This window comes from Siphateles boraxobius, unplaced genomic scaffold (genome assembly GCF_051911475.1).
Source record: "Siphateles boraxobius isolate OS27281-9 unplaced genomic scaffold, OSU_SipBor_1 17, whole genome shotgun sequence".
NCBI classification, from domain to species: domain Eukaryota; kingdom Metazoa; phylum Chordata; class Actinopteri; order Cypriniformes; family Leuciscidae; genus Siphateles; species Siphateles boraxobius.
Window position 1 is genome coordinate 9,169,086 of NW_027508777.1, and position 25,803 is coordinate 9,194,888.

At 44.1% G+C, this 25,803-nt stretch overlaps 1 protein-coding gene across 3 annotated transcripts in view; it reads left to right on the plus strand.

The window, feature by feature from the left end:
* usp53b (ubiquitin specific peptidase 53b) overlaps positions 1-25,803 on the plus strand; it is a 97,781-nt gene that overhangs the window by 15,330 nt on the left and 56,648 nt on the right. For 2 of the 3 annotated variants that reach the window (XM_077232404.1, XM_077232405.1), the window contains 3 exons: positions 22,257-22,370; positions 22,545-22,627; positions 22,959-23,064. In XM_077232404.1, coding sequence (XP_077088519.1) covers positions 22,257-22,370; positions 22,545-22,627; positions 22,959-23,064 — 303 coding nt within the window. Of the gene's footprint in view, positions 1-14,011; positions 14,103-22,256; positions 22,371-22,544; positions 22,628-22,958; positions 23,065-25,803 lie in introns of those variants that run through there. The other variant, XM_077232406.1, reaches the window with a different exon arrangement.

A 25,803-nucleotide genomic window follows, 5' to 3' on the forward strand; every position in this document is an offset into this window, starting at 1 on the left:
AACATGCCAACACCCACCAGCTTGATTATAAAACACATCATGTTTAAGAATAAGAATCTTGCACTTTACCTCGTCTTGCTGCGCTGTGAGGAATAACACTATCGAATAACCCAGGAAAATGTACCAGAAGTGCTGGTAGTTTCATTTCGAGTAGCAACGGATCCAGCTGATGTAGTAAGTCATTTATTCTTAAGTGCTTTTTTCTAATCGCGATATTGAATAGTGTCTGAAAACCGCGAAAAGACTGTTTAAATATGAATTGCGTGTCTGTGTGTAGGCTAAATGATGAATGAACAACACAGGCGCGCGCACGTTGTTTACTTCAGTTATACAGCGCGTCTCTGTGCCGTTCATTCACTCTCCCACCTACATTAGTAAACATGTTATTTTTACATGAACACGTCCAAACTATATTGTTATAGCCTACTAAGATGAGTAAAAATAGACTGAAATATGTTGAAATACAATGTCTGTATAAGCAACAAACTGCAAATTAACATGTATATGCTAAAGTATCATAAACACGATATGTTACAGACTAAATATGAATGTTTAGACAAGATTTCGTAATTAGTTTTGGATAGATTATAAAGTTTTGACTGTAAAAAAAAGACTACTGTCACATTAAATAGATAAGCTTTTGTTCGCCAATTTCTGCTCATGTGTTAAATATACTATATGGGATGTTTTGTCAAAAATAAAGTAGGTATATTGAATTATCAACAAAGATGTTATTATAGTGTTTGTTCCAATATTCAAACTAATGAATCCTTACCTTTTTTAATACGTATGATAAAATATATACTTTTTACAAAGAAAGAATACACTTGAAATATTGTTAAAATTGTAATTGTTGTTGTAATTGTAACCTATTTGTAATTGGTTACAATTTCTAATTGTAATATATATAACATATATATAACGCCGGCGCATTTCTCGACCCCATAGGATTAAACCATTCTCAGTGGACGAAACCATTTCCCCCTAGCAACCAGTTACACTAACATTAGGGGGCTGGCTGAACACGGCTATGTGAGGATGCCATGGGTTGAAGATGCGCTTGTGAGCTATCTCATACACGGTGCGGCGTCCTCATGTAAGGCTCCAGCCTTGCCAACAAGACCGAGCCAAATGACATCGATGCTTGTGGGCAAGGCATATTTGGTGGCAAGCCAGGCCGGCGGAGCCCTGCACACCATGTTAAACAAGTGGCCCGTGCTTTGGGCCACTCAATTGCTGCTTTGGTAGCCAAAGAGAGGCATCTTTAGTTTAACCTCTCAGGACTGAAAGAAAAAGAGTGAGCTTCTTGACGCCCCGGTGTCGCCCTTCAGGACTTTTTTTTTACCGCTGTCGAGACAGTGGTCCAGAAATTCAAGGAGGCAAAGGTTAAGTCAGCAGTGTTTGAGTGGTACATGCCTCGCCACAGTTGAGGTCCTACATCGCCATCTCCAGACCCTGTTGCTGGCCCCAGCTGAAGAGGAAGGAATGTGTCACTGCCTGTTTTATGAACTTTACTTACAAGATTGATAATATCAGGGAGAACATTACAACTATGCAACCGTCTACTACAGTATTGCATCTGGCAGTGCATTGTAGTCACCCTGACAAAAAATCTAATCATTCATTGCTATAGGAGAGGAAGAATTTTCTAAACTCATTAAATCATCTAATTCGACAACATGTATGTTAGACCCTATAACGACTAAGCTACTGAAAGAGATGCTTCCAGAGGTCATAGATGAATTAATGATATTAAGACGATCTTAATATCATTAATTCATCTTTGTCATTTGAATATGTACCAAAAACTTTTACGCTGGCTATGATAAAACCTCTTTTTAAAAAAACGCAACTTGATCCTACAGAGTTAGTCAATTACAGGCCAATCTCGAATCTACCTTTTCTGTCAAAGATACTAGAAAAGGCAGTATCTTCACAACTATGTTCCTTTTTAGGAAGAAATGATATCTGCTAGGATTTTCAATCAGGATTTAGACCATACCATAGTACTGAGACAGCTCTCATTAGAGTCACAAATGATTTGCTCTTATCATCCGATCGTGGTTGTATCAATCAATCAATCAATCAATCAATGAATCAATCAATCAATGAATCAATCAATCAATCAAGCAAGCAATCAATCAATCAATCATTTATAGAGCACGTTTAAGACACAACACGAGGTTGACCAAAGTGCTTTACATAGTATAAAAGAAACACAAAAACAAAACTAATATACATACATAAATACCAGACAGACAAAATAAGCAATCAATAGAATAAAAAGAAATCCAGGAAGACAAACTATAGAGTGTTAAAAGCCAAGGTGAAAAAGTAAGTCTTAAGATCAGATTTAAAAGTACATATAGATGGGGCATGCCTAATAAAGGGAGGAAGGCTGTTCCACAGTTTCGGCCCAGCATCGGCAAAAGCACGATCACCACGTTTTTTTTACTTTTACTTTAGGAACTGTGAGACTGCCAAGGTCACAGAATCTCAGGTTTCTAGATGGAATGTACGGAATCAAGAGATCCGTTAACCCTCTGGGGTCCTATGTGTTTTTGGGGTCCTGGAGGTGTTCTGACATGCTCTAACATTTGTGCTTTTTTCAGTTATTTATAAACATGTTAATGGCAAAGGTGTAAATTCACTCTATATAGCACAAACAGGGCTACCATAATATGTTAGCAAGATGTATGTACATGTTTGTATTTTTGAGAGAATATTGTTTATGCATGGTTATTGAAAAAACTAAAACTTAAAGTCTCTGAAATAAGGCCACAAAACACATACTAAATGTGTGTCCACAAGACTTTTGACTAATGGATGTTCTCGCCTAGGATTTTTGCTTCAAAATGATCTGAAAATCATCCTTCCAAATCATTCACATAAAACAATACATTGATTTAAATTTAGTAAAACACTTTTTGTTTGGAAAGGCAATATGCGAAATGGGCGTGACTCATGTATAATGGTCTGATTCACACCTGTGAAGACAAAAGACCTGCTTAATGAGCCTGCATAATGAGCTTTTCACAGGTGTGTCACTGAGCCACAAGAAAGAATACAAGGACACAAGAAAAGAAATGTGTATATATACTACAAAATTGGTTCACAGTTGGAAACATCTATAAAAAAATAGTATTTTTCCACTTGTATTTTTGCTTGCAAATTGTATAATATCCAAGGTGAACATTTCTAGTAATTGTGTAGTTAATTCTCATACTGTATTTTCAGAAAGTTTTGGATATGTATCCTTAAAAAGGTTACAATTACAGCAACAATTAAAATAAAAATATTTCAAGTGTAATATTTCTTTGTAAAAACTAAAGTATACATTTTATCATACATATTTCAAAGTTAAGGATTCATTAGTTTGAATAAAGCCTACATTGGAACAAACACTATTAATAGCATCCTAGTTGATGACTTTATTTTTGACAAAACAAACATAGCCTAATATATTTAACATTTGAGCAGAAATTGGTGAACAAAAGCTTATTGAATGTGGCAGAATGTGGCAGAAAAACTGTTCAGTTCATTCATTCACACACAGACGCGATTCATATTTAAACAGTCTTTTTGCGGTTTACATACACTATGATATCGCGATTAGAACAATAATAAAAAAAAACTTATCAGATGGATCCGTTGCTCCTCGAAATGAAAAAAAACAGTACATGTTCTGAGGTAAATGTCCCAGGATTATTCCTCACACAGCCTCGCAAGAAGAAATAGTAGGCTACATTAATCTGATGATTACATTTGTTGTGTTATCGCATTTATGAGGGGCGTTGACACTTTGCATGTGTTGCTTCAGATCATTTGCGTTTGAATACCGCGCGCTCTCCGTGGGCGTGTCAGATTAGCAGAATAATGAGCTAAGAGAACGATAATGAGATCGGCTGACACCTCTCTCTTTTTTAATAGATTACATAAACAGAGAATATTTATTTTAGTTTTGAATTAGATATTTTAAAAGTACAAACTTAAATGATAATAAAGATATATTGCTCGTGCTTGTGTGAATAGTATTCGCTGAGCTTTGTTTAAGTTTAGAGACGTGCACCAGAAAAAAATTTAACGGAGACAGAGAGGCAGAAAGCACACCCTGTTTATTTTCTTCATTTTACAAAAGCACACGGTTTTGATGTTAATGTGAGTGTACACAAAAAAAAGAAGACCCTCTATAGTTTATAATCATGTATTGATTTTATTTATATGACCAAAAATGACGGAGTATTTTAAGTCTATGTTGCTGCTATGTGGAAAAAAAACAGCAAAACGCGCCGGCGCGTTTCTCGACCCCAGAGAGTTAAGTATTGAGGTGCCAAATTATTCAGGGCTTTGTAGACAAATAATACAATTTTAAACTCAATCCTATACTTGACAGGAAGCCAGTGCAGGGACATTAAAATAGGTGGTATGTGGTTGTACTTTCGCTTCCCTTCAAGCAGTCTAGTGGCTGCATTTTGAACCAATTGCAGACGAGAGATGGAAGCCTGGGAAATGCCATAATACAAAGAATTACTGTAATCAAGCCTAGATGTAACAAATGCATGAATAGCTGTTTCCAAACTACTCCTTGATAAAATGGGCTTCACTTTACTGAGAAGTTGGTAAAAGCATGACTTGACAACAGCTGAAATCTGTTTGTCAAACTTTAATCTGGAGTCAAAAAGGAAGCCCAGATTCCTGGCACACTTTGTGTTATGTGGGGCGAGAAAGCCAATATCAAAATCAAAAACACAGTTCCCTTTCGTTGTCACTCCGAGTTACGTCGGATGACGACGAATGGGGTTTCGCTTAGAAAGCCTATCAACTTCGAGTATTACAAAACGAGCCAATGGCAAGGAAATGCCATGGGTCTGCGGAATTTGCATGGCGTAACTCCGCCCCACCTCGTGGGTATAAAAGGAGGAAGCCGGCAGCAAGCAGATATGTTTTCGCTTCGGAGCCAAGTGTATTCTTCTCTCCACAAGCCATCTCTGAATTGTCAGCTTTACAAACGAGTACCTCGAGTTTTGGTGTGACGGTGATCTACGGCGAGAGCGTGCTTCCTGCTGATCTGTTGCAGTGGTCTGCCAGTCGGTGCGTTTCTCCCCGGGTGCTTCAACACTTGAGTTTTCTCTCACTAAAAGAGCTTACACGTGGCACGTCTTTTTAAAGATGTCTCGCCCGTGTACTTCTGGTTGCGGCAGATTGGTATCGGACTCTGATGGGCACGAGCGTTGCATAGTATGTTTGGGCATTGATCATGCTAGAGCAGCGCTCGTGGATGACTCATGTTCTCTCTGTGGGAACATGACCATCGCGTCATTACGGTCGAGACTCCGTGAACTCGCAAGAGTGAGAGTCCCCTCATCCACCCCCCGTCCTGCGGCTGGTGGCCAGGGTGACCTGAGGGTTACGGTCTGGAACAAGGCGCCGACTATGTGTCCGCGACCCCAGCCCCCCTCTTCAATGACGGTGCCCGCTAGTGAACTGCTGATTCCCGCGGGTCTACCCTCTGGTGGCCCGCGTGCTTCAGTTGAAGCTACAGAGGAAGATGCCATGTCTGTTGCAGCATCACTAGGCGGGTTTGACTCTTCTGGAAGTGAGGGCTCGTCACAGCTGCCACCTTCCGGTGTGCATACGGCTGTGCTCGAGTCTGATCCGGAGATGACGGCCATGCTTTCCCGGGCAGCCGCGAGCATCGGACTTGAGTGGAGGCCTCCACCCTGTCCTGAGCGCTCGCGGCTGGACGATTGGTTTTTGGGTAAGGCCGCCGACCCTCGTCCTCGGCAAACCCCAATACCTTTCTTCCCGGATGTGCATGATGAGATCTCGAAGTCCTGGAAGACCCCCCTGTCTTCTCGGGACCGCTCGCTGGTCTCATCCGCCTTTCCTCCCCTCGATGAGGCAGCTGCCCGTGGGTACACTGGGCTTCCCCCGGTTGAACGCTCTGTTGCCATGCAACTATGTCCTCAGAGTGCTTCTTCTCGGGGCGAGCCTAAGCACCCATCCAAAGCCTGTAGATTTTCGTCGACCCTGGTGGCGAAGTCTTACAGAGCGGCGGGACAGGCGGCTGCTTCACTGCATACTATGGCCACTCTGCAGGTCTACCAGGCCCAGATGCTCAGAGACATGCACGAGGGTAGGACAAACCCAGGGCTCTTTGATGAGCTGCGCGCCGCGACCGACCTTGCTCTCCGGGCGACGAAGGTTACCGCGCGCTCCCTGGGTTTGGTGATGTCCACAGCTGTGGTCCAGGAGCGACATCTGTGGCTGAACCTGGCTGACATACGGGACGCTGAGCGGACCCGTCTGCTTAACGCCCCCTTGTCCCAGGCCGGCCTCTTCGGCGGTGCAGTTGAAGACTTTGCCCAACAGTTTTCAACTGCCCAGAAACAGACCGAGGCCATCAGACACATTCTGCCCCGCCGGCCCGCTGCTGCCTCCACCTTGCCGGCCGGGCAGACGCCTCGACCTGTTTCCCGCCGAGGGCGCCCTCCTGCGTTTCCCGCCCCTCCCGCCCGGACCACGCAGCAGCCTCCACCCAGGGTCGGTCGCGGAGGAAGCCGTAAGAAGGCGCCACAGCCCTCTCCTGCCCCGCCCCCCGCTAAACGCCGGGCCAAGCGGCGCTCCTGAGACGGGCTGCTCAGGGATGATGGTTGTTTCGCAGGAGGTGGTAGCAGGACCACTCCTTCCCCCGGTGGAGGGCCGGGGGAGAATCTTTTGTTCTCCACTCCCCGCTGCTCACCCACGGGTGGGCAGCACCCTAATGTGGTTAAAGTCAGAAACAATCCCCTCTTCCCTGAGCTCACAGAGTTCTCGGGCGACACAGAGCGCCGCCCACAAGCCGTGCTCTCCTCGCCCCCCTCTGTCCCAGAGGCGGTTGACACGGCGTGCCGTCCACGGACCGCTTCGCCCCTGTCCCCCTCTGTCGCCAGACCCCTGGCAGAGCAGGCCCCCGCGGGACGACCAGCCTGGTCCTCCCCTGGCCCCCTCTGCCAGGGCGCGGTTGCTAACTGTGCCCCCTCTCCGGGCCGCTATGCCGTCCACATCTGGGCCAGTTACTCCGCTTCGCTGCCCCTCCGGGGGGACGCCTGTGGCTCGCATGATCCCGTTGGTTCAGTTCCTGGGAGCCTGGCTAGAGCTTCCCCGTCTGTCCCACTGGATCGCGCGTACCGTCAGGCTCGGCTATGCGATTCAGTTCGCATGGTCTCCTCCCCGCTTCAGGGGAGTCCGCTCCACTTTGGTCGGTGGCAATGCCCCTATCATGAGAGCAGAGATTGCCACCCTGCTGGCGAAGGGTGCAATCGAGACTGTCCCTCCAGCCGAGATGAGGTCCAGCTTCTACAGCCCCTACTTCATTGTCCCCAAGAAAACCGGTGGGTTACGGCCAATCCTGGACTTGCGCGTGCTGAACCGCTTCAAGATGCTCACCGCCAAACGCGGTTTCGAATGCATACGGCCCCAGGATTGGTTTGCAGCGATCGACCTGAAGGACGCCTTCTTTCATGTCTCCATTCTTCCTCGACACAGACCGTTCCTCCGCTTTGCTTTCGAGGGGCAGGCATACCAGTACGCGGTTCTCCCTTTCGGGCTAGCCCTGTCTCCTCGCATCTTCACGAAGGTCGTCGAGGCGGCCCTTGTTCCCCTTCGAGAACAAGGGGTTCGCATCCTGAGTTATATCGACGACTGGCTGATCCTAGCTCACTCTCGAGATCAGGTTTGCGAACACAGGGACCTAGTGCTTCGGCACCTAGCCCGTCTGGGCCTTCGGGTCAACTGGGAGAAGAGCAAACTTTGCCCCGTGCAGAGGATCTCTTTTCTCGGTATGGACATCGACTCGGTCGCCATGTCCGCGCAGCTTACGAGCGAGCGCGCGCAGTCACTGCTGACTTGCCTAAGACAATTCGAGGGCAAGAGTGCAGTTCCACTGAAACTTTTTCAGAGGCTCCAGGGGCATATGGCATCTGCAGCCGCGGTCACGCCGCTCGGATTGCTTCATATGAGACCGCTTCAGCTTTGGCTTCGCGACCGAGTCCCGAGGTGGGCATGGCAACACGGCACGTTCCGAGTACCAGTTACTCCGACCTGCCGTCAGTTCTTCACCCCGTGGGCGAACCTCGGTTTTCTCAGGGCCGGTGTCCCCCTTGCACGAGCTTCCCGGCATGTTGTTGTCTCAACAGATGCCTCCACCACGGGCTGGGGCGCCATGTGCAATGGACATGCTGCTGCGGGCTCCTGGACAGGACCCCAGCGGCTGTGGCATGTCAATTGCCTCGAGTTGTTGGCAGTACGCCTTGCCCTGCACCGCTTCCGGGCGTTGCTCAGGGGTCAACACGTACTAGTCCGTTCAGACAATACCGCCACTGTAGCGTACATCAACCATCAAGGTGGTCTACGCTCCCGCTTTATGTCACAACTCGCTCGCCACCTCCTCCTATGGAGTCAGAAGCATCTGAGGTCGCTTCGAGCCATCTTCATTCCCGGAGCGCTGAACTGTGCAGCCGACGAGCTCTCACGGCTTCAGCCCCTCCCTGGAGAATCCATCCCCAGTCGGTTCAGCTGATTTGGGACCAGTTCGGGGACGCGCAGATAGATCTGTTTGCCTCTCACGACTCGACCCATTGCGCCCAGTTATATTCCCTGACCGAGGGCACGCTCGGCACGGATGCTCTGGCGCACAGCTGGCCGCAGGGCCGCAAGTATGCGTTTCCCCCAGTGAGCCTTCTTGCGCACACTTTGCGCAAGGTCAGGGAGGACGAGGAGCAGGTCATTCTTGTTGCCCCTTACTGGCCCACCCGGACCTGGTTCCCCGAACTAGTACTCCTCGCGACAGCACCTCCCTGGCCGATCCCTCTGAGGAAGAACCTTCTTTCTCAGGGACGGGGCACCCTATGGCACCCTCGTCCCGATCTTTGGAACCTCCACGTGTGGCTCCTGGAAGGGACGAGGCAGGTTTGAGTACCCTACCACCAGCGGTGGTGGCTACCATCACTTCCGCTAGAGCGTCGTCCACGAGACACGTCTATGCGTTGAAGTGGAACCTCTTCGTCAACTGGTGCTCTTCTCACCGAGAAGACCCCCGGAGATGCTCGATCAGTGTTTTGCTTTCCTTCCTTCAACAGGGGCTGGAGCGAAGGCTGTCTCCCTCCACCCTGAAGGTCTATGTTGCCGCCATTGCCGCACATCATGACCTCATCGAAGGTAAGTCGGTGGGGAAGCACGACCTGGTCTTCAGGTTCCTGAGAGGAGCGAGGAGACTAAATCCTCCTCGTCCTCCTCTCGTTCCCTCTTGGGACCTCTCAGTGGTTCTAACTGCCCTGAAGAGTGCTCCCTTTGAGCCCCTGCAATCAGTCGAGCTTAAGTTCCTGTCTATGAAGACAGCGCTCCTGGTTGCACTGGCCTCCATCAAGAGGGTTGGGGACCTGCACGCATTCTCCGTTGATGAAGCGTGCCTGGAATTTGGGCCGGCTTCCTCTCACGTGATCCTGAGACCCCGGCCTGGATACGTGCCCAAGGTTCCTACCACTCCCTTTCGGGACCAGGTGGTGAACCTGCAAGCGCTGCCCTCGGAGGAGGCAGACCCAGCCTTGGCACTGCTCTCCGCGCCTATGTAGACAGAACGCAGTGTTTCAGGACCTCAGACCAGCTCTTTGTCTGTTATGGTGGGAAGCTGAAGGGAAAGGCTCTCTCCAAGCAAAGGTTGTCTCACTGGATAGTGGACACCATTGCTTTGGCTTACCAGCAGCAAGGTCGACCGTGCCCCCTTGGTGTGACTGCCCACTCCACCCGGAGTGTGGCGTCCTCTTGGGCTCTAGCGCATGGCGCCTCGCTAACAGACATCTGCAGAACTGCAGGCTGGGCGACACCTAACACATTCGCCAGATTCTATAATCTCCGAGTGGAGCCTGTGTCCTCTCGTGTACTCGCTTCAACCAGCTAGTACCGGACCCGCTCAGGTGTCTTCGCTTGCTCGCCATTCCACTCCACGGACTGGATACGTGCGATATTTTCCTCAGGTGAGCTTCTCCGAAAGCCCTGAGCTCCTCCAGCACTCCTGACGTCGGCGCCAGTGTCTATTGCCTGTGCGTCGGCTAGGTGCCTCCCGTGTGCATGGTCCCTCCTCTGAGCGACCCCCTCATGTGTATTTCCACTGTAAGCCTCTCTGAGCGTGTGTCTTTCCCTTGGCAAGCCACCTTGCCACCCCTGGGGTTGAAATATTCCACCTGCGGCTGGACACCCCAGTGTTTTCCATATGCTTCCTTCGGGTCATATGTGTATTCTCTAAGTCCCCCCCCTCCGGGCTGGCATTAATTGCATACTTCCCCTAAGCTTGGGATATGCTTCCCAGTGTACCTTGGTATTCCTGTGTTATATGGAGTCCTTTGTCCAGGCTGACAGGGATCTCGATTTACGCAGGGCACTGGAAGACAGCTGAGAAGGTGGCGTGATTAGACTGGTAACCCCATTCGTCGTCATCCGACGTAACTCGGAGTGACAACGAAAGGGAACGTCTACGGTTACGTATGTAACCCTCGTTCCCTGAGTAGGGAACGGAGACGTTACGTCTGCCTGCCACTTTCCGCTGTACCGCGGGGATCGCCTGAGCTCAGTCTTGGCTCCTCAGCGAAGAAACATATCTGCTTGCTGCCGGCTTCCTCCTTTTATACCCACGAGGTGGGGCGGAGTTACGCCATGCAAATTCCGCAGACCCATGGCATTTCCTTGCCATTGGCTCGTTTTGTAATACTCGAAGTTGATAGGCTTTCTAAGCGAAACCCCATTCGTCGTCATCCGATGTAACGTCTCCGTTCCCTACTCAGGGAACGAGGGTTACATACGTAACCGTAGATATTTTCCTTGGGGCCGAAAATAATAAACTTGTTTTATGATTTGTTTTCAGTTAGGTTTAAAAAATAGCTTGAAAGCCTTAAGTTCGTTCAGGCAATCTAACAGCGGCTGAGGAGTATATTTATTATTGCGTTGCAACGGAAGGTAAAGCTGGGTATCATCGGCAAAGAAATGAAAAGAGACACCATGATTTTTTTTTTTTTTAAATAGAGGCCAAGGGGAGTTAATACAGAGAAAATAACACAGGCCCAAGGATTGTTCCCTGAGGAACACCACAACCAAGGGGTTTGTTAGTGGATGAGTATTGTCCCAAGTGAACAGTAAAACATCTATCTGACAAGTAAGAGTGAAACCACTGTAAAACAGAACCACAAAGTCCTACACAAGACTCCAGGCGTGACAGAAGGATGTTGTGGCCGACTGAGTTCACTCAAATTCAGCACTTAGATCTAACAGGACCAAGGCCATTGGTTAACCTGAATCAGTGGTGTGATATATATCATTTAAGACTCTTAAAAGAGCAGGTTCAGTGCTATGTAAAGCTTTAAAACCTGATTGAAAAACTTAATTGATAGAATTGTTTAACAGGAAAGATTGTAATTGAGCCAGTACAACTTTCTCCATGATCTTTGATATAAAAGGAAGATTTGAAATTGGTCAAAAACTGGAAAGAGATGAAGGATCAAGATTAGGTGTTTTAATATATGGTGTTATCACAGCATTTAAGGCAAACAGGAACAGTGCCCGTACATAAGCATTTATGAATGACTGATAACAGACCTGGACCAACTGCATCCATAGTTTGTTTGAGGAAATGCAAAGGAACAATATCATGTGGGCATGATGTGGGCTTAAGGCGATCCACAATTTCCTTACAGGAGTGCGAGTTGAGTGGCGCAAACACAGACCATGTAGAGGAGTATATATAAGTCTCTGACGTATATCCAGTCTGAGATATTTGAGATCTAATCGCCAATACCTTATTTGTGAAAAACTTTCCAAAACTTTCACAAAGGGAGACAGAAGGCTCAGGAAAAAGATTAACAGGTGGATTTAGCACAGAGTCAATAACCGAAAAGAGGACACAAGGGTTTTGCCGATTTTTTGTAATCAGATCAGAAAAATATTTACACTTAGCAGCTTTGGCTGCCCTCTGTAAAGTGAATTTATTATGAGATAATTTCATATGAGACCTGCAATTTGTCCTTTTTCCGCTTGCGCTCGGCCCATCTACAACCCTGTCAGAGAGAACGTATTGATTCATTAAGGCAGGAAATTGGCACCGATTTACGAAATTTAAGCTTTAATGGAGCAATACTGTTCAGGATAGAAGCGTAAGTGGAGTTGAAATAACTGAGATGTTCATCCACATCCAAGTTATGTAGCGTAGATTCAGTTTCTGAAGAATTCCACACCTCATGAAATGCTACAGTGAACTCCTCACTAGTGCGTGTAGTGAAGGTAGAGAAATACGCACCATGGACTGATTTTTAAGAGTTTGACCAGAATATGGTTCAGAGAAAATTACAGGCATATGATCAGAGAAGGTTGCATTGCTAATTGAGATATCGAAAACAGATAATCCATGATTTAAAATCAAGTCCAAGGTATGACCCTGTAGACCCTGTGCGTTGGGCCAGATACCCACTGAACAAGGTCAAAAGACTCAATAAAAGGAAAAACTCCATGGATAAAGTTATAGATGCACATCAGACATGAATATTAAAATCACCAAGCAGCAATATTTTATCATGAGCAATAACAAGATCCCCCACAAATGCAGCAAATTCATCAATACATTCTGAATTTGTTTAGGAGGACGATATAACAAAGCAATAGTGACAGGGTTTGCAAGTAGTATTTGAAATAGTTGCACCTCAAAACTGCTATATGAATCTGTAGATAAGGATCGACAAGGAAATTTGTTTTTGAAAGCAGTCACTACCCAACCCCACCACGGCCAGACGAGCACGGGGTATTTAACAAGTTATAACCCTGTGGTAATAGTTCAGCAAGCGAGCTTTGATTCGCCAGGTTTAACCTATGTCTCAGTAACACAAAAGAAGTCCAGTGCTTTGACACTGCATTCGACCACAACATTCTTTTAAATAGACTCGAAAATTATGTTGGCATTATTGGAATTGCACTAGCATGGTTTAAATCATACTTATCTGACCGTTATCAGTTCGTAGCCGTAAATGAAGAGATCAAAAGCTCAGTATGGTGTACCACAAGGCTCAGTACTTGGACCGTTGCTGTTCACTCTGCACATGCTACCCTTGGGAGATATCATTAGGAAGTATGGCATTAGTTTTCACTGTTATGCTGATGATACTCATCTCTATATTTCTTCAAACCCTGATGAAACTTAACAATTCACAAAATGAACGGAATGCATAGCAGATATAAAAAACTGGATGACTAGCAATTTCCTACTACTTAATTCTGAAAAAAAACAGATTCTAATTATTGGACAAAAAACGTCCTCACGTAATAACCTAGAATACTGTTTAGCACTTGATGGCTGCTCTGTCAAGTCCTCGTCGTCGGTTAGGAACCTGGGTGCACTCTTTGATACCAACCTTTCATTTGAAAGTCACATGTCTAGTATCTGTAAAACTGCATTTTTTCATTTTAAAAATATATCTAACTTACGTCATATTTTCCTATTTAGCACCAAAACTTTGGAACAATCTTCCTAACATTGTCCAGGAAGCAGACACATCTCTTTGGCCTAGCATACACATAAAACATTATAGACTTCTATAATTCAATGTGAAGGACTACAAGCCTGCGCACATAAATATTAAAAAACGTGCATACCTATCGACTGAACATGTGATGCTCATATACGCGCCCGTCTGCATTTTTGCGGGTTTGCGTTTTTGATGTTTGCACAGAGATAACGGATAATCGTTTGCACCTTCGAACCTATTTCAGGTAGTGTGTTCTCGAGATGCCAGGCACTGTTTTATGCGGATGGGCGGCCGGAGCGCGTTAAGGGTTTTTCGTGTTAGCGGCCCCTAAGTTAATAACTAATGATCTTCGCAACGGAAGTGAATCAATCAAAACTAACTTTAGCTAACTATCTGCCTAACAATCTGCCTAAACAATTTCTATTATCACTGTAAAGCTGCTGTTAAAGGCACTTTATAAATGAAGGTGACTTGACTTGACTTGTGCCCCAGCTCCTCTGAGGCGGTGACCTTGCAGGAAGCTGAGAGAGAACATAAGGGAAATCATATCGGCCAAGAAAAGTAAGAAGCTAAACCCCTAGAGTCCTCATCTTGGTTGAATTGGGTACAGAGGCAGTTTCAGTATCCTTCATATTTCATATGGGCAGAAGGAGGCAAGATGGACAAATAAGGACAATCCTTCATCATCATTGATCACCCTTCCCCCTTTGGCACTAGGAGTGCAGAGGTGTTTGCGATGTGCTGTGATCACATGTTAATAGGCTGGACAGCACTGGAAGATTGGGCAATACCACTTTAGCGTCCCTCTTCCTTTGCTGTCGTCTTTGGTGGAATGAGGCTAAGAAGCATTAATCTGCTTCTTGTCAAATCATGTTTATATTGGAGTAACAGGCTGGCACTTCCCTTGGGGATGGGCAGCTATCTAAGCCCCCTCCTATATTGAAGGCTGCAGCAGTCTGTTCCGACATATGGTTACAGTAAGGAGAATGAGCTTTTATGCTGCTGCATCTCGCTCCTTCATTTGTCGCCCCTCCACTCTTTACCTGGAGGTGATACGTGCAGATAACACAGTGGGGGACTATGTTTGCATGTTTTCCTAAAGGTTTGTGAGAGGTATTGGGACAGAGTATAAAAGTGGACTCTGTCACAGCTAGCAGCCCAATCTATGTTGTTTACTAGAACTGTAGGAATGGGTAACCATCAGCTGATAAAAGTTACTTGGTAGGGCATGTTCAACAGCACTGTGCCCTCTCAGTACCTCCTCCTGTTCACACTGGAGCTTATAGTCAGACGATTGATGATGACATTTTCCTTAGGGGTTCGGCGGCTGAATTTTTCAGTATGAAGAACATTGCTATATTCTTAGGTAGAACATATAGTTCAGAGAACACAGTTCTCTCCTAATGCCTCTCCTGGTCCTGTAGACAGGATCTAGTTCTTGGTCTTGGGTGTGCTGTGTTGCATTTGTCACGAACACACACAGGACGAGGGAAAATCCAAGTGCAGTAATTTATTAAGAGGGCAATCCAAAATCGTTGTAATCCATACAGAGGTCAAATATACAGAGAAGCAATCCAAAACCAGTACGGGTCTAAACAGACAGAAGTGTGGTAACACAAAACAACGACTCCGTACACATACTAACACAGACAGGGAATATATACACATATCTAACAAGACTAACACAGAACAGCTGGGAACAATGATTACGGGGAACAGCTGAGTGCAATGAACTGATGAGTGACAGTGACAGACAGAATGCTGGGAATTGAAGTCAAATGTGAAGGACACCGTGAGAACGAGGACCTCTAGTGATAAACAAGGGAACACAACCAGACACTGTGACAGCATTGCTTTGGCTGCAGCTTAGCTTACTGGGAAGTTCACAAGCATGGTGAGGAGGCATTTGTTCAGTATGGCATAGTGGGTATTCCGTTCCCATAGCGTCAACTCCATGACACAGTGTAGAGTTCCACTTCAAAAGGGAACGTCTCAGATCTCATGGTTCCCTGAGCATGGGAATGAGACAGAGCGTTGTGTTGCCATACTTCCATTATGCCTGTATGACTTCAATTAAAGGGGTGGTAAAACACGATTTCACTTTTCTAACTTTAGCTAGTGTGAAATGTTGCTGTTTGAGCATAAACAACATCTGCAAAGTTTCAACGCTCAAGGTTCAAAGCAAGATATTTAGGAGATATTTGCTTTTAACCCTCTGGGGACTAAGCTCTTTTTGGTCCGTTTTCTCTATTTTTACATTTGAGCTTATAAACTATATGTAATGGAGATGGAACACTATGTGTTTGGTATCTATGGATTCAGAAGACCGTAAGCTAACATAAGCACGCATGTAATATGTTTATAAAGGTATGATATAAGTATGAGTGAAAATGTACAATAAACTAGAGAATTTCAAAAACGGAAATTCGATTTTGGGCATTTATTTCTGAAAATCACACAACAGTAGTGAACAGTTTTTGAACAAAAAATATATTTGTCAAAGCCTTTGCTTGACAGATATGTGTAATAGTAGTGTTGTCAAAAATATCGATATTTCGATAAATATCGATACTGAAATATCGGAACGGTACCAATACTAATTTCCCGAAGTATCGATACACCGATACTAGCCGAGGGGTCACTTTCACTTCTCGCCAAAGGCGCGTTGACAAACACGACACGTGACGCACTCGTCTCATTCGCTCTGGTTAAATAGCAAAAGTGAATGGGAAGATGGCGAGTGCGGCGCCGCGACCGGCTTTGGTTGATTGATAAAGAACACCGCGAGCGGGCATGCCGTAGAATAGCGCGGACACGCGTAAAAAACACACCGCGAGCGGGCATGCCGGAGAATAGCGCTGACACGTGTAAAAAAACACACCGCGAGCGGGCATGTCGGAGAATAGTGTGGACAGGGCACGCGCTACACACCGCGAGCGGGCATGTCGGAGAATAGCGCGGAGACGCGCTTCACACTCCAATTTGATACTGTTAAGTGCTTTGACACAATCTGTATTGTTAAAAGCAATATATAAATAAAGGTGACTTGACTTCATGCCAATCCATTGAGCATTGTTTCCGCGTGTGATGCACGCACGTTTGCATTTAAATCTGTTCATCAAATTACGTTAATGTAGGCTTTTAACCAGCATTTATGACCGATGAACAATGCATTTGTTACAGTATATTTTAATCTTTGATTTACGTTAATATATTAACCAGCATTTTTGACCGATGAACAATGCATTTGTTACAGTATATTTTAATCTTTGATTTACGTTAATATATTAACCAGCATTTATGACCGATGAACAATGCATTTGTTACAGTATATTTTAATCTTTGATTTACGTTAATGTATTAACCAGCATTTATGACCGATGAACAATGCATTTGTAACAGTATATTTTAATCTTTGATAACAGTAGGTAATAAAAAAACAACGGCTCATGTTAGCTCTTGTCCAATGAAATAATATTAACAGATAGAACTCAGGACATTTTTTTTCATGTAAAATATACCTCATTGTCATGTTCTAGACTTGTTATATTTAGCTTTAAATAAAAAAAGACCCCCTTAATATTGTGGCAGTTTTTTTCTCTGTGGTATCGTAAATGGTATCGAATATCGATATTTTTCAAGGTATCGTATCGAAGTTAGAAATTCTAGTATCGTGACAACACTATGTAATAGTTGAATAAAATGTGTAAAGAACAATGAAAAATTTAACTTTATTTACAAATAGTCCCAGGCGTTTTTCTTAGGAATGCTTAGAATTTTCTAAGCAATGCTTTCTCCTCGTCACTCTCCAGTAATTGTTCCAGAGCATGTTCCACCGTAAATCGTTTACTGCTTGCCATCATAAAAGTGCTAAAACAATAAATAATGCTATAATTGTATGTGTAACATTAGTAATATAATTATTCTGTCTCTCTCTCATATCTCTGTGTGCTCTCGCTCCGTAAAGACTTGTTTATACTCGACGCGTCCGTTCGCTTTCTGTCGTCTCTGCCACTCAACGCTGTTTGCGTAATAGTATATAGTGCCATCCCTTGCAAGGCTACAGAGTCCTCCGATTTGCTAGAATACGTCATGGTAACCTTCCTCTGATTGGATAAGAAAAATATTCCTCCATCTGCAATTTTTCCATTGGTTGTTGCTCGTGAATCTGCCAAACAACATCGATTTCATTGGCCTTTGACGTAGTGGTATTGCGCAACAAGGAAGTGTGTATACAATCTGGGTAAGTTTGTTATCACTGTTTTCAGCGGAATCCGAGGAAGACGGCAAAAAAGACCGCACCTCTCTATCATTAATAGTTTTTAAGATAATTACACATTTGTAAAAGTATGCCATTTTGGGCGGTACCGCCCAATCCGTCCCCAGAGGGTTAAAGAAAAGGACTACAACAAACGGCTGGTAGGGACTACACGACATTCCTCCCGGGTTAGTGACATCAGCAACCCTAGAATTTACATAAACTCCGCCCCCGGGACACGCAGTGCATGTTGAGAAGAGGAAAAGTTGTTGTATAAGAGTACATTTGTGAGTCAGCTCAAACTTTAGCATACTTCTTTTCACATGCAATAAAAAGTCACTCTGTGTGCCTCTTACAACAGTTCCTATACGAGTGATGTATAGATTATCATGACAGAATATGCTAAATCGTAGATAGTTAACTCCACATCAGCTAAATAAATTCATCAACTAACCATTCAGAGACATCCTGTTGCATTCTACATGTTGTCACTTCTTCTTGAGTCTCTCCATCTTGGTCTGACTCTGTTTTAACATTAAAGGCAGAACAGTTTCTGTCATTTTAGTGTGTCTGCGTGAGGTAATCGCAGCTGCTACACACAAGAGCTCTTGAAACCCCACCCTCTGAGGCAGCTCATTTGCATTTAAAGGGAAAGGCACAAAACGGTGTGTTTTTGTTAACCCTCAAAAAGTGACAACTTTAACATGCTATATAAAAATATCTGCGGGGTATTTTGTGCTAAAACTTCACACACACACACTCTGGGGACATCAGAGATGTATTTTACATCTTGTGAAAAAGACATTTTACCACCCCTTCAAAGTTAATGACGTCCTCTTTAGGCGCCCTTATATACCATGCTAGCGAACCTGTGATGTCACCTGAATACGGTAGCCAATCAAGATTAGAGTGTAGCACACATGCTTCAGACACCGGCTCACGAGGAGCATTCCCATAGTGTCAACTCCATGACACAGTGTCTCGTTCCTCTTCTCAGGGGACCATGTATACAGTCGTAACCTGAGACATTAGCTGTGGTACAGGAGGGACTACACCCGATGACAATGCAGTGCTGAAGTGCCAACTAGCCTCTCCCTATGGAGGATCCCTATACCACTCTACAGATAAAGCGTTGTGGATTTTTTTGGTTCGCGTACCTACCCGAAGTGAGAAGATAAAATAAAATTCTGCATCAAAATTTATAGACAAGACAAGTAGTTTGTTTAGGCATGGTTTGTAAGGAATTACAAACCTGCGCCTATATAGTCAAATGCACATAACTATAGAATCAATTCTTAATGCGCATGTGAACGCCATCAGCGTCTATCACAGGTTCGCGTTTAAAGTCTGTTTAGAGAGAACGGTGTCGTCTTGGCGGCCCCTAATTTCATAACAAACTATCATTTAGACGGAAGTGAATCAATCAAAACTAACTTTAGCTGGAAAAAACAATTTTCAAGAACCACTATAAAACTAAACCAATCTCTGTTACCTTAAATTATATGTTTATCTCTGTAAAGCTGCTTTGAAACAATCTACATTGTTAAAAGCGCTATATAAATTAGAATGACTTGACTATTCAGATTTTTACCTTATTTAAGGATCTAATTCCTAGTATCCTGTCTTTCTGTCGCAACATGGCGGCGCCCTGCTCGGCTGCGGCTACAATGGCTCCTGAAAACAATGCACTTTTAATGCCAAATAAGGCATCTACAGGGGCTAGTTTAGCAGTGAATGTTCGTAATAAAAATGGTAGACTAACATACGATCGGCAGTTTATTCTAGAACTACGCTTATACTGCATATCAACGACAGTGGACATCATAACTCTGCACACACTGAACTGCCTCGGACTGCTATGCCAGCAAGACCCAGCGGCCGACGAAGCAGCGGGTGCTCCTATCAGCTCGGGCCGCACCCGGAGGAGACGGAGACGGTGTGATAGGAAGAGGAAGCGTGGTAGCCGCGGAGGGCTAACAGCTAAGCTAAAGGCGAACCCTTGCAGAACGCCGCTCCCATCCATCCTGCTCGCCAACGTCCGCTCCCTGGAGAACAAAGTGGATTACTTGAAGCTGGATTTAACTACAAATCGTGAGATGAAGGCTGCTGTGCTATAATTCTGACGGAGACATGGCTAAACTTCTCCATCCCTGACAATGCTGTTAGTATGGAGGGGCTAACAACTTTCCGGTCGGATAGGAGCTGCGCTCTCAGTGGTAAAACCCGGGGTGGTGGTGTTTGCATCTACAATAACAACAGCTGGTGTAAAAATGCCAAAGTGGTCTCAAGTCATTGCTCTCCAGACATCGAGTTTTTGACCACAAAATGTAGACCTTTCTATCCACCCAGGGAATTTACCACCGTCATCATCACTGCTGTTTACATCCCTCCTAGTGCTAACACCAAGGAGGTTTTGAGTGTGCTCTACCGCTCCATCAGTGACTTGCAAGCTACACATCCAGAGGGTGTTTTCATTGTTGCGGGGGACTTTAATCAGGCCAACATGAAGACAGTTCTCCCTCACTTCCATCAGTATGTAAACTTTGCAACCAGAGGCTCAAATACACTAGATAGAGCCTACACAACCATCAAGGCAGCATTCAAGGCAGCACCCAGCCCCCACCTTGGCTCATCAGACCATCTCTCTGTAATGCTAATTCCTGCATACAGGCCCCTTCTCACTAGAGGAAAACCTACTGTGAAGCAAGTGAGGGTCTGGCCTGCAGGATCTGTGTCAGCATTACAGGACTGTTTTGAGTGCACGGACTGGGACATGTTTAAGGAAGCTGCAACTGAAAACCAAAAAAACAACGTAGAGGAGTATGCTGAATCTGTGTCTGCATACATCCAGAAATGTATGGAGGATGTCTCTGCTACCAAGACCGTCGACACACGGGCAAATCAGAAACCCTGGATGACCAATGAGGTACGTGCAATACTGAGGGTACGAAATGCGGTGTTCAAGTGTGGGGACAGAGAGGCGCTCAGATCAGCCAGAGCCAACCTGAACCGTGCCATCAGAACAGCAAAGCGTGCCTTTGGCCAGAAAATCCAGGGATTCTTCCACGACCCGACAAACAAGAGACGCATGTAGAAAGGCATCCAGACCATCAAAGACTACAGGGCTGCTCCTTTACCCTGCGAGGACAACACAGACTTCCTTAACGCACTTAATAATTACTTTGGTCGGTTTGAATCACTTAACAACACTCCTGTGAGGAAATCCACACCTCACCCAGACGAACATGCACTCAGACTTGAGACCAGCTGGCTCACGTCCTCACGGACATATTTTACACCTCGCTGACTCATGCTGTCGTCCCATCCTGTTTCAAGACTGCCACCATCATACCAGTGCCCAAAAAAACAACAATATCATCACTCAATGATTACCGTCCTGTCGCCCTCACTCCCATCATTATGAAGTGCTTCGAGAGGCTGGTGAAGGACCACATCTCATTCAATTGTATATCGTGAATGTACTGTTGAATGACAATAAAGTCTGTCTAATCTAATCTAATCTTTTTACAAAGATACTAGGCCTGGTTTCCAAGGGCAATAATTGTTTTATAAAAATTACTGATGTATGGCAATCCTTAAAGTAGTATGCATCTCTGGGAAGTTAAAGTGGAAAGGTATACATCATCAACATGTCAGCTGATCTCATTTGATCAGGGTCACAAATTACCTTCACTTGCAGTGGTCTAAGCCATATTTTATAAGCTCTGCAGTGTCTTGCCTACTTTTTTGGGTTATATTTTTATTCTAAGGTGACGTTGTTACAGTGTCCTTACACAGAGAAGTACTGAGTAATAATAATTAATTGAATTAGTGTAAGGTTAAGGTTTGGGGTTGGTTTAGGGTTGCCTGTAATAATGCATAATTTACTTTTACTACTATATTAAGTGCATATGTAACTACATAATTCCTTAATAAAAAGTATTTCCAGTGTTTTGCATTGTATAGTAAAAGTTGAACAACAGAATTAAAGGGACCAGTTCACCCACTAGGCTATTTTTTTTTTTTTTTGTAATGCCACTCCTGTCCACTTGTGTGATGAAATATTTTGATAAACTAAATGAGAAATATTTTGAACGGCCTAAATAGTATATATTGTTCTTATACCGATTTTCTATGGTATTAATGTTGTATGTGTATTACATGCATTGTCCACTTGCTTATTGCATGAGCGATCTAATATACTGGTTCTCTCTTTTTTCCTTTTCTCTCTGTGAATAATTTTAATCTATTTGGTGCCATTAATGCTTTATTTTAAGTACCTGTTTTGTGTTGTTTGACCTACTTTATGGTAGGTTGATGTCACTAATAATAATGACAACTGTTAAAAATAACATGAATAAGTATTAGCCTAAAACTAAGAATAACTGATTCATAACTGATCAGTGTTTCTTTTATTGCTTTCTTTTTGCATCTGTTTTGTAAACTTTGGGAGACAGGAGAATATTCTAGAAAGGATACACCTGCACATCGTTTCTGACTCATCCACAGAATGTTGTACTTCCAAATCATGCATCACCCACCAGAAGTTTGCCATGACTCTCTATGAGCAGGTACTATGGTGTTGTTTTTACTTTTTTCTAACTTACTCTGCTACAGCTTAAAATTATAGTTGTCTCAGTGTTTTCTATGTTAGTCTTTGAATCATAAAGTTTTTGTTAGAAATGTTTAAATTTTTTGCTTAAAAACCTCACTTCACCCTTACAGAAGTTTATTTCGCTCTGTAGTTTGTTTGTCGTAGTTGTGGAGCATCATCAGACCCCCTCCCCTTCACTGAGCTTGTGCACTATGTGTCCTCCACGGCCCTCTGGTGAGTGAAATAATCTACTGTAATCACTATATTTTATGTTTTTTCTTTCTTTATTTTTATGAATAGTGCCAGTGTGAGGATCCAATTGATCCATTATAACCATCATAAACGCATTCTTTGGGAGAAACAAAAGTTAAATTTGACAGATAGAAATAGCTTCATTGAAAATTCTGACTGATAGCTGAAAGCTTCACAGAAAACAACATTGTTTGCACTGAAGGATTACTAAGTGTAAAAGAGCCATGTCTGCAGTCCACTATTGCCCTGTCTACTATCTAGAGTGGTTCAGTGTCAGAAATTATCCTCTTTGTACTTTTTGCTCTTTTGTCAGTCAACAAGTGGAGCGAATCTTGGAAAAGACAGACAGACTGCGCTCTGACATGTTTGGTGAACTGCTGCAGGCAGCCAACACCATTGGAGATCACCGCAACTGCCCTGTATGCCAACTTTTGTTTTCATTTTTAACTAGTTGCATGCACTCTAGATGCCACCACATTTTTGAAACTCTTATTTTTGAAGTTTATTTTTTGCCCTCTGTGTTAATGCATCCAACTAGATTTCATTCCAACATAGTAAAGTCGCGAAGCCTGAAAAGATGTCATATTACATATCACTGATGACATTATTTTAATCAAATAGGCTCATGCATAATTTTGCATTAAAACACTCTTTCTTTGTTCTTTATAAATTTAAGCAAATGCACTACTTAAAAAGCCATTGTTGTCTCAGAAAAACATCAAAGAATTAAGTTTTTGACAGAATATACAGTAGGATGTTGTGTGGAGTGATGTATCACAATGAAACACGAGTTGCATGGTGATGCTCCAGAGCGGTGTCTTAAAAAATCAGGTGAGAAATATATTAATAAATGCATCTCTACCACAGTGATGAATTGAGGTAGAGGGTAGCCTTTTTAGCTGCTTGTATTAGTGAGCTGCTTGCTTCACTGTGAAAAGTCATTTAATGCTTTGGAGTACAGGAGAATATTGCAGAATGTCTTTATCTAAAGAGGAATGATCAGACATTATTTTTTAACAAGACAGCGCTCTTGCCCAAATTTCAGACAACCAAGAAGTGTGTTAAAAAGTCGTCCATCAGGCTCATGTTTTGACCTGGTCAGAGTTTACATAAAATTTATTCTCACATTAAACTCAAACAAACATTTTCCAGCTAGTCATTAACTGTCTGAAGTACAACACAGACACTTCTTCATGTAAAAAAACTTTTAAATAAAACAAAGGGGAAGGCTATTCTGTGTACCATGTTACATTATCTACAGTGCTTGTACAATTCTTGTTAATTTCCTGGTCAAGTCCGTTAAAAAGACCACGAAATATTTTTCCATTTTTGGCTTGGGCCATTTTTTTTTTTTTTTTTTTTTGCTCAGGACTCTATAGTCTCAGATACATTTAAATCATGCTCAGTCTCTTGTATGTTATGTGGTTCATGAGCAATAAGTTGTTGGCTCCAGTTTACTTAACGACCACTGGTGTTGATAATAACAAGGGTTTCTGAATTTTACCCTCACCTAAAGGATTATTAGGAACACCATACTAATACGGTGTTTGACCCCCTTTCGCCTTCAGAACTGCCTTAATTCTACGTGGCATTGATTCAACAAGGTGCTGAAAACATTCTTTAGAAATGTTGGCCCATATTGATAGGATAGCATATTGCAATTGTTGGAGATTTGTGGGATGCACATCCAGGGCACGAAGCTCCCGTTCCACCACATCCCAAAGATGCTCTATTGGGTTGAGATCTGGTGACTGTGGGGGCCATTTTAGTACAGTGAACTCATTGTCATGTTCAAGAAACCAATTTGAAATGATTCGAGCTTTGTGACATGGTGCATTATCCTGCTGGAAGTAGCCATCAGAGGATGGGTACATGGTGGCCATAAAGGGATGGACATGGTCAGAAACAATGCTCAGGTAGGCCGTGGCATTTAAACACTGCCCAATTGGTAAAGTGTGCCAAGAAAACATCCCCCACACCATTACACCAGCACCACCACCACCAGCCTGCACAATGGTAACAAGGCATGATGGATCCATGTTCTCATTCTGATTACGCCAAATTCTGACTCTACCATCTGAATGTCTCAACAGAAATCGAGACTCATCAGACCAGGCAACATTTTTCCAGTCTTCAACTATCCAATTTTGATGAGCTCTTGCAAATTGTAGCCTCTTTTTCCTATTTGTAGTGGAGATGAGTTGTGCCCGGTGGGGTCTTTTGCTGTTGTACCCCATCTGCCTCAAGGTTGTGCGTGTTGTGGCTTCACAAATGCTTTGCTGCATACCTCGGTTGTAACGAGTGGTTATTTCAGTCAAAGTTGCTCTTCTATCATCTTTGAATCAGTCGGCCCATTCTCCTCTGACCTCTAGCATCAACAAGGAATTTTCGCCCACAGGACAGCCGCATACTGGATGTTTTTCCCTTTTCACACCATTCTTTGTAAACCCTAGAAATGGTTGTGCGTGAAAATGCCAGTAACTGAGCAGATTCTGAAATACTCAGACCGGCCCGTCTAGCACCAACAACCATGCCACGCTCAAAATTGCTTAAACCCCCTTTCTTTCCCATTCTGACATTCAGTTTGGAGTTCAGGAGATTGTCTTAACGAGGACCACACCCCTAAATGCATTGAAGCAACTAGCATGTGATTGGTTGATTAGATAATCGCATTAATGAGAAATTGAACAGGTGTTCCTAATAATCATTTAGGTAAGTGTACATACTTGACTCAGAGGGCCTTTTGTACAGCCGTCCCCAAATAAATGGCCCGCAATTATGAGGTATCCGAGTCATTAGGGATGGCAGGAAGTACAATGATCCTTGAAACTGGGCTGGTATAGATTCGTCCCTTGATTAGCGCTTCTGCAGTTCTGATATGCCCATCAGCACTTGGCATGACCTTGGTGACCTTTCCGATCAACCACATAGCCCTAGGCAATTGGGGTTCCCTTTCAGTCGATAACGTCGGACGTAGTCGACGCGACTGAAATGGGACTACGTCCTCCGTTCCCTCCTTCAGGGAACGGTGGGTTGCATTCGCAACCAGGACGTTCCCTTTCAGTCGATAACGTCGGACGTAGTCGACGCGACTGAAATGGGATCACGCTAGGGAGCCTATCATCTTCGAGTACTATTGAACGAGCCAATGTAATTGG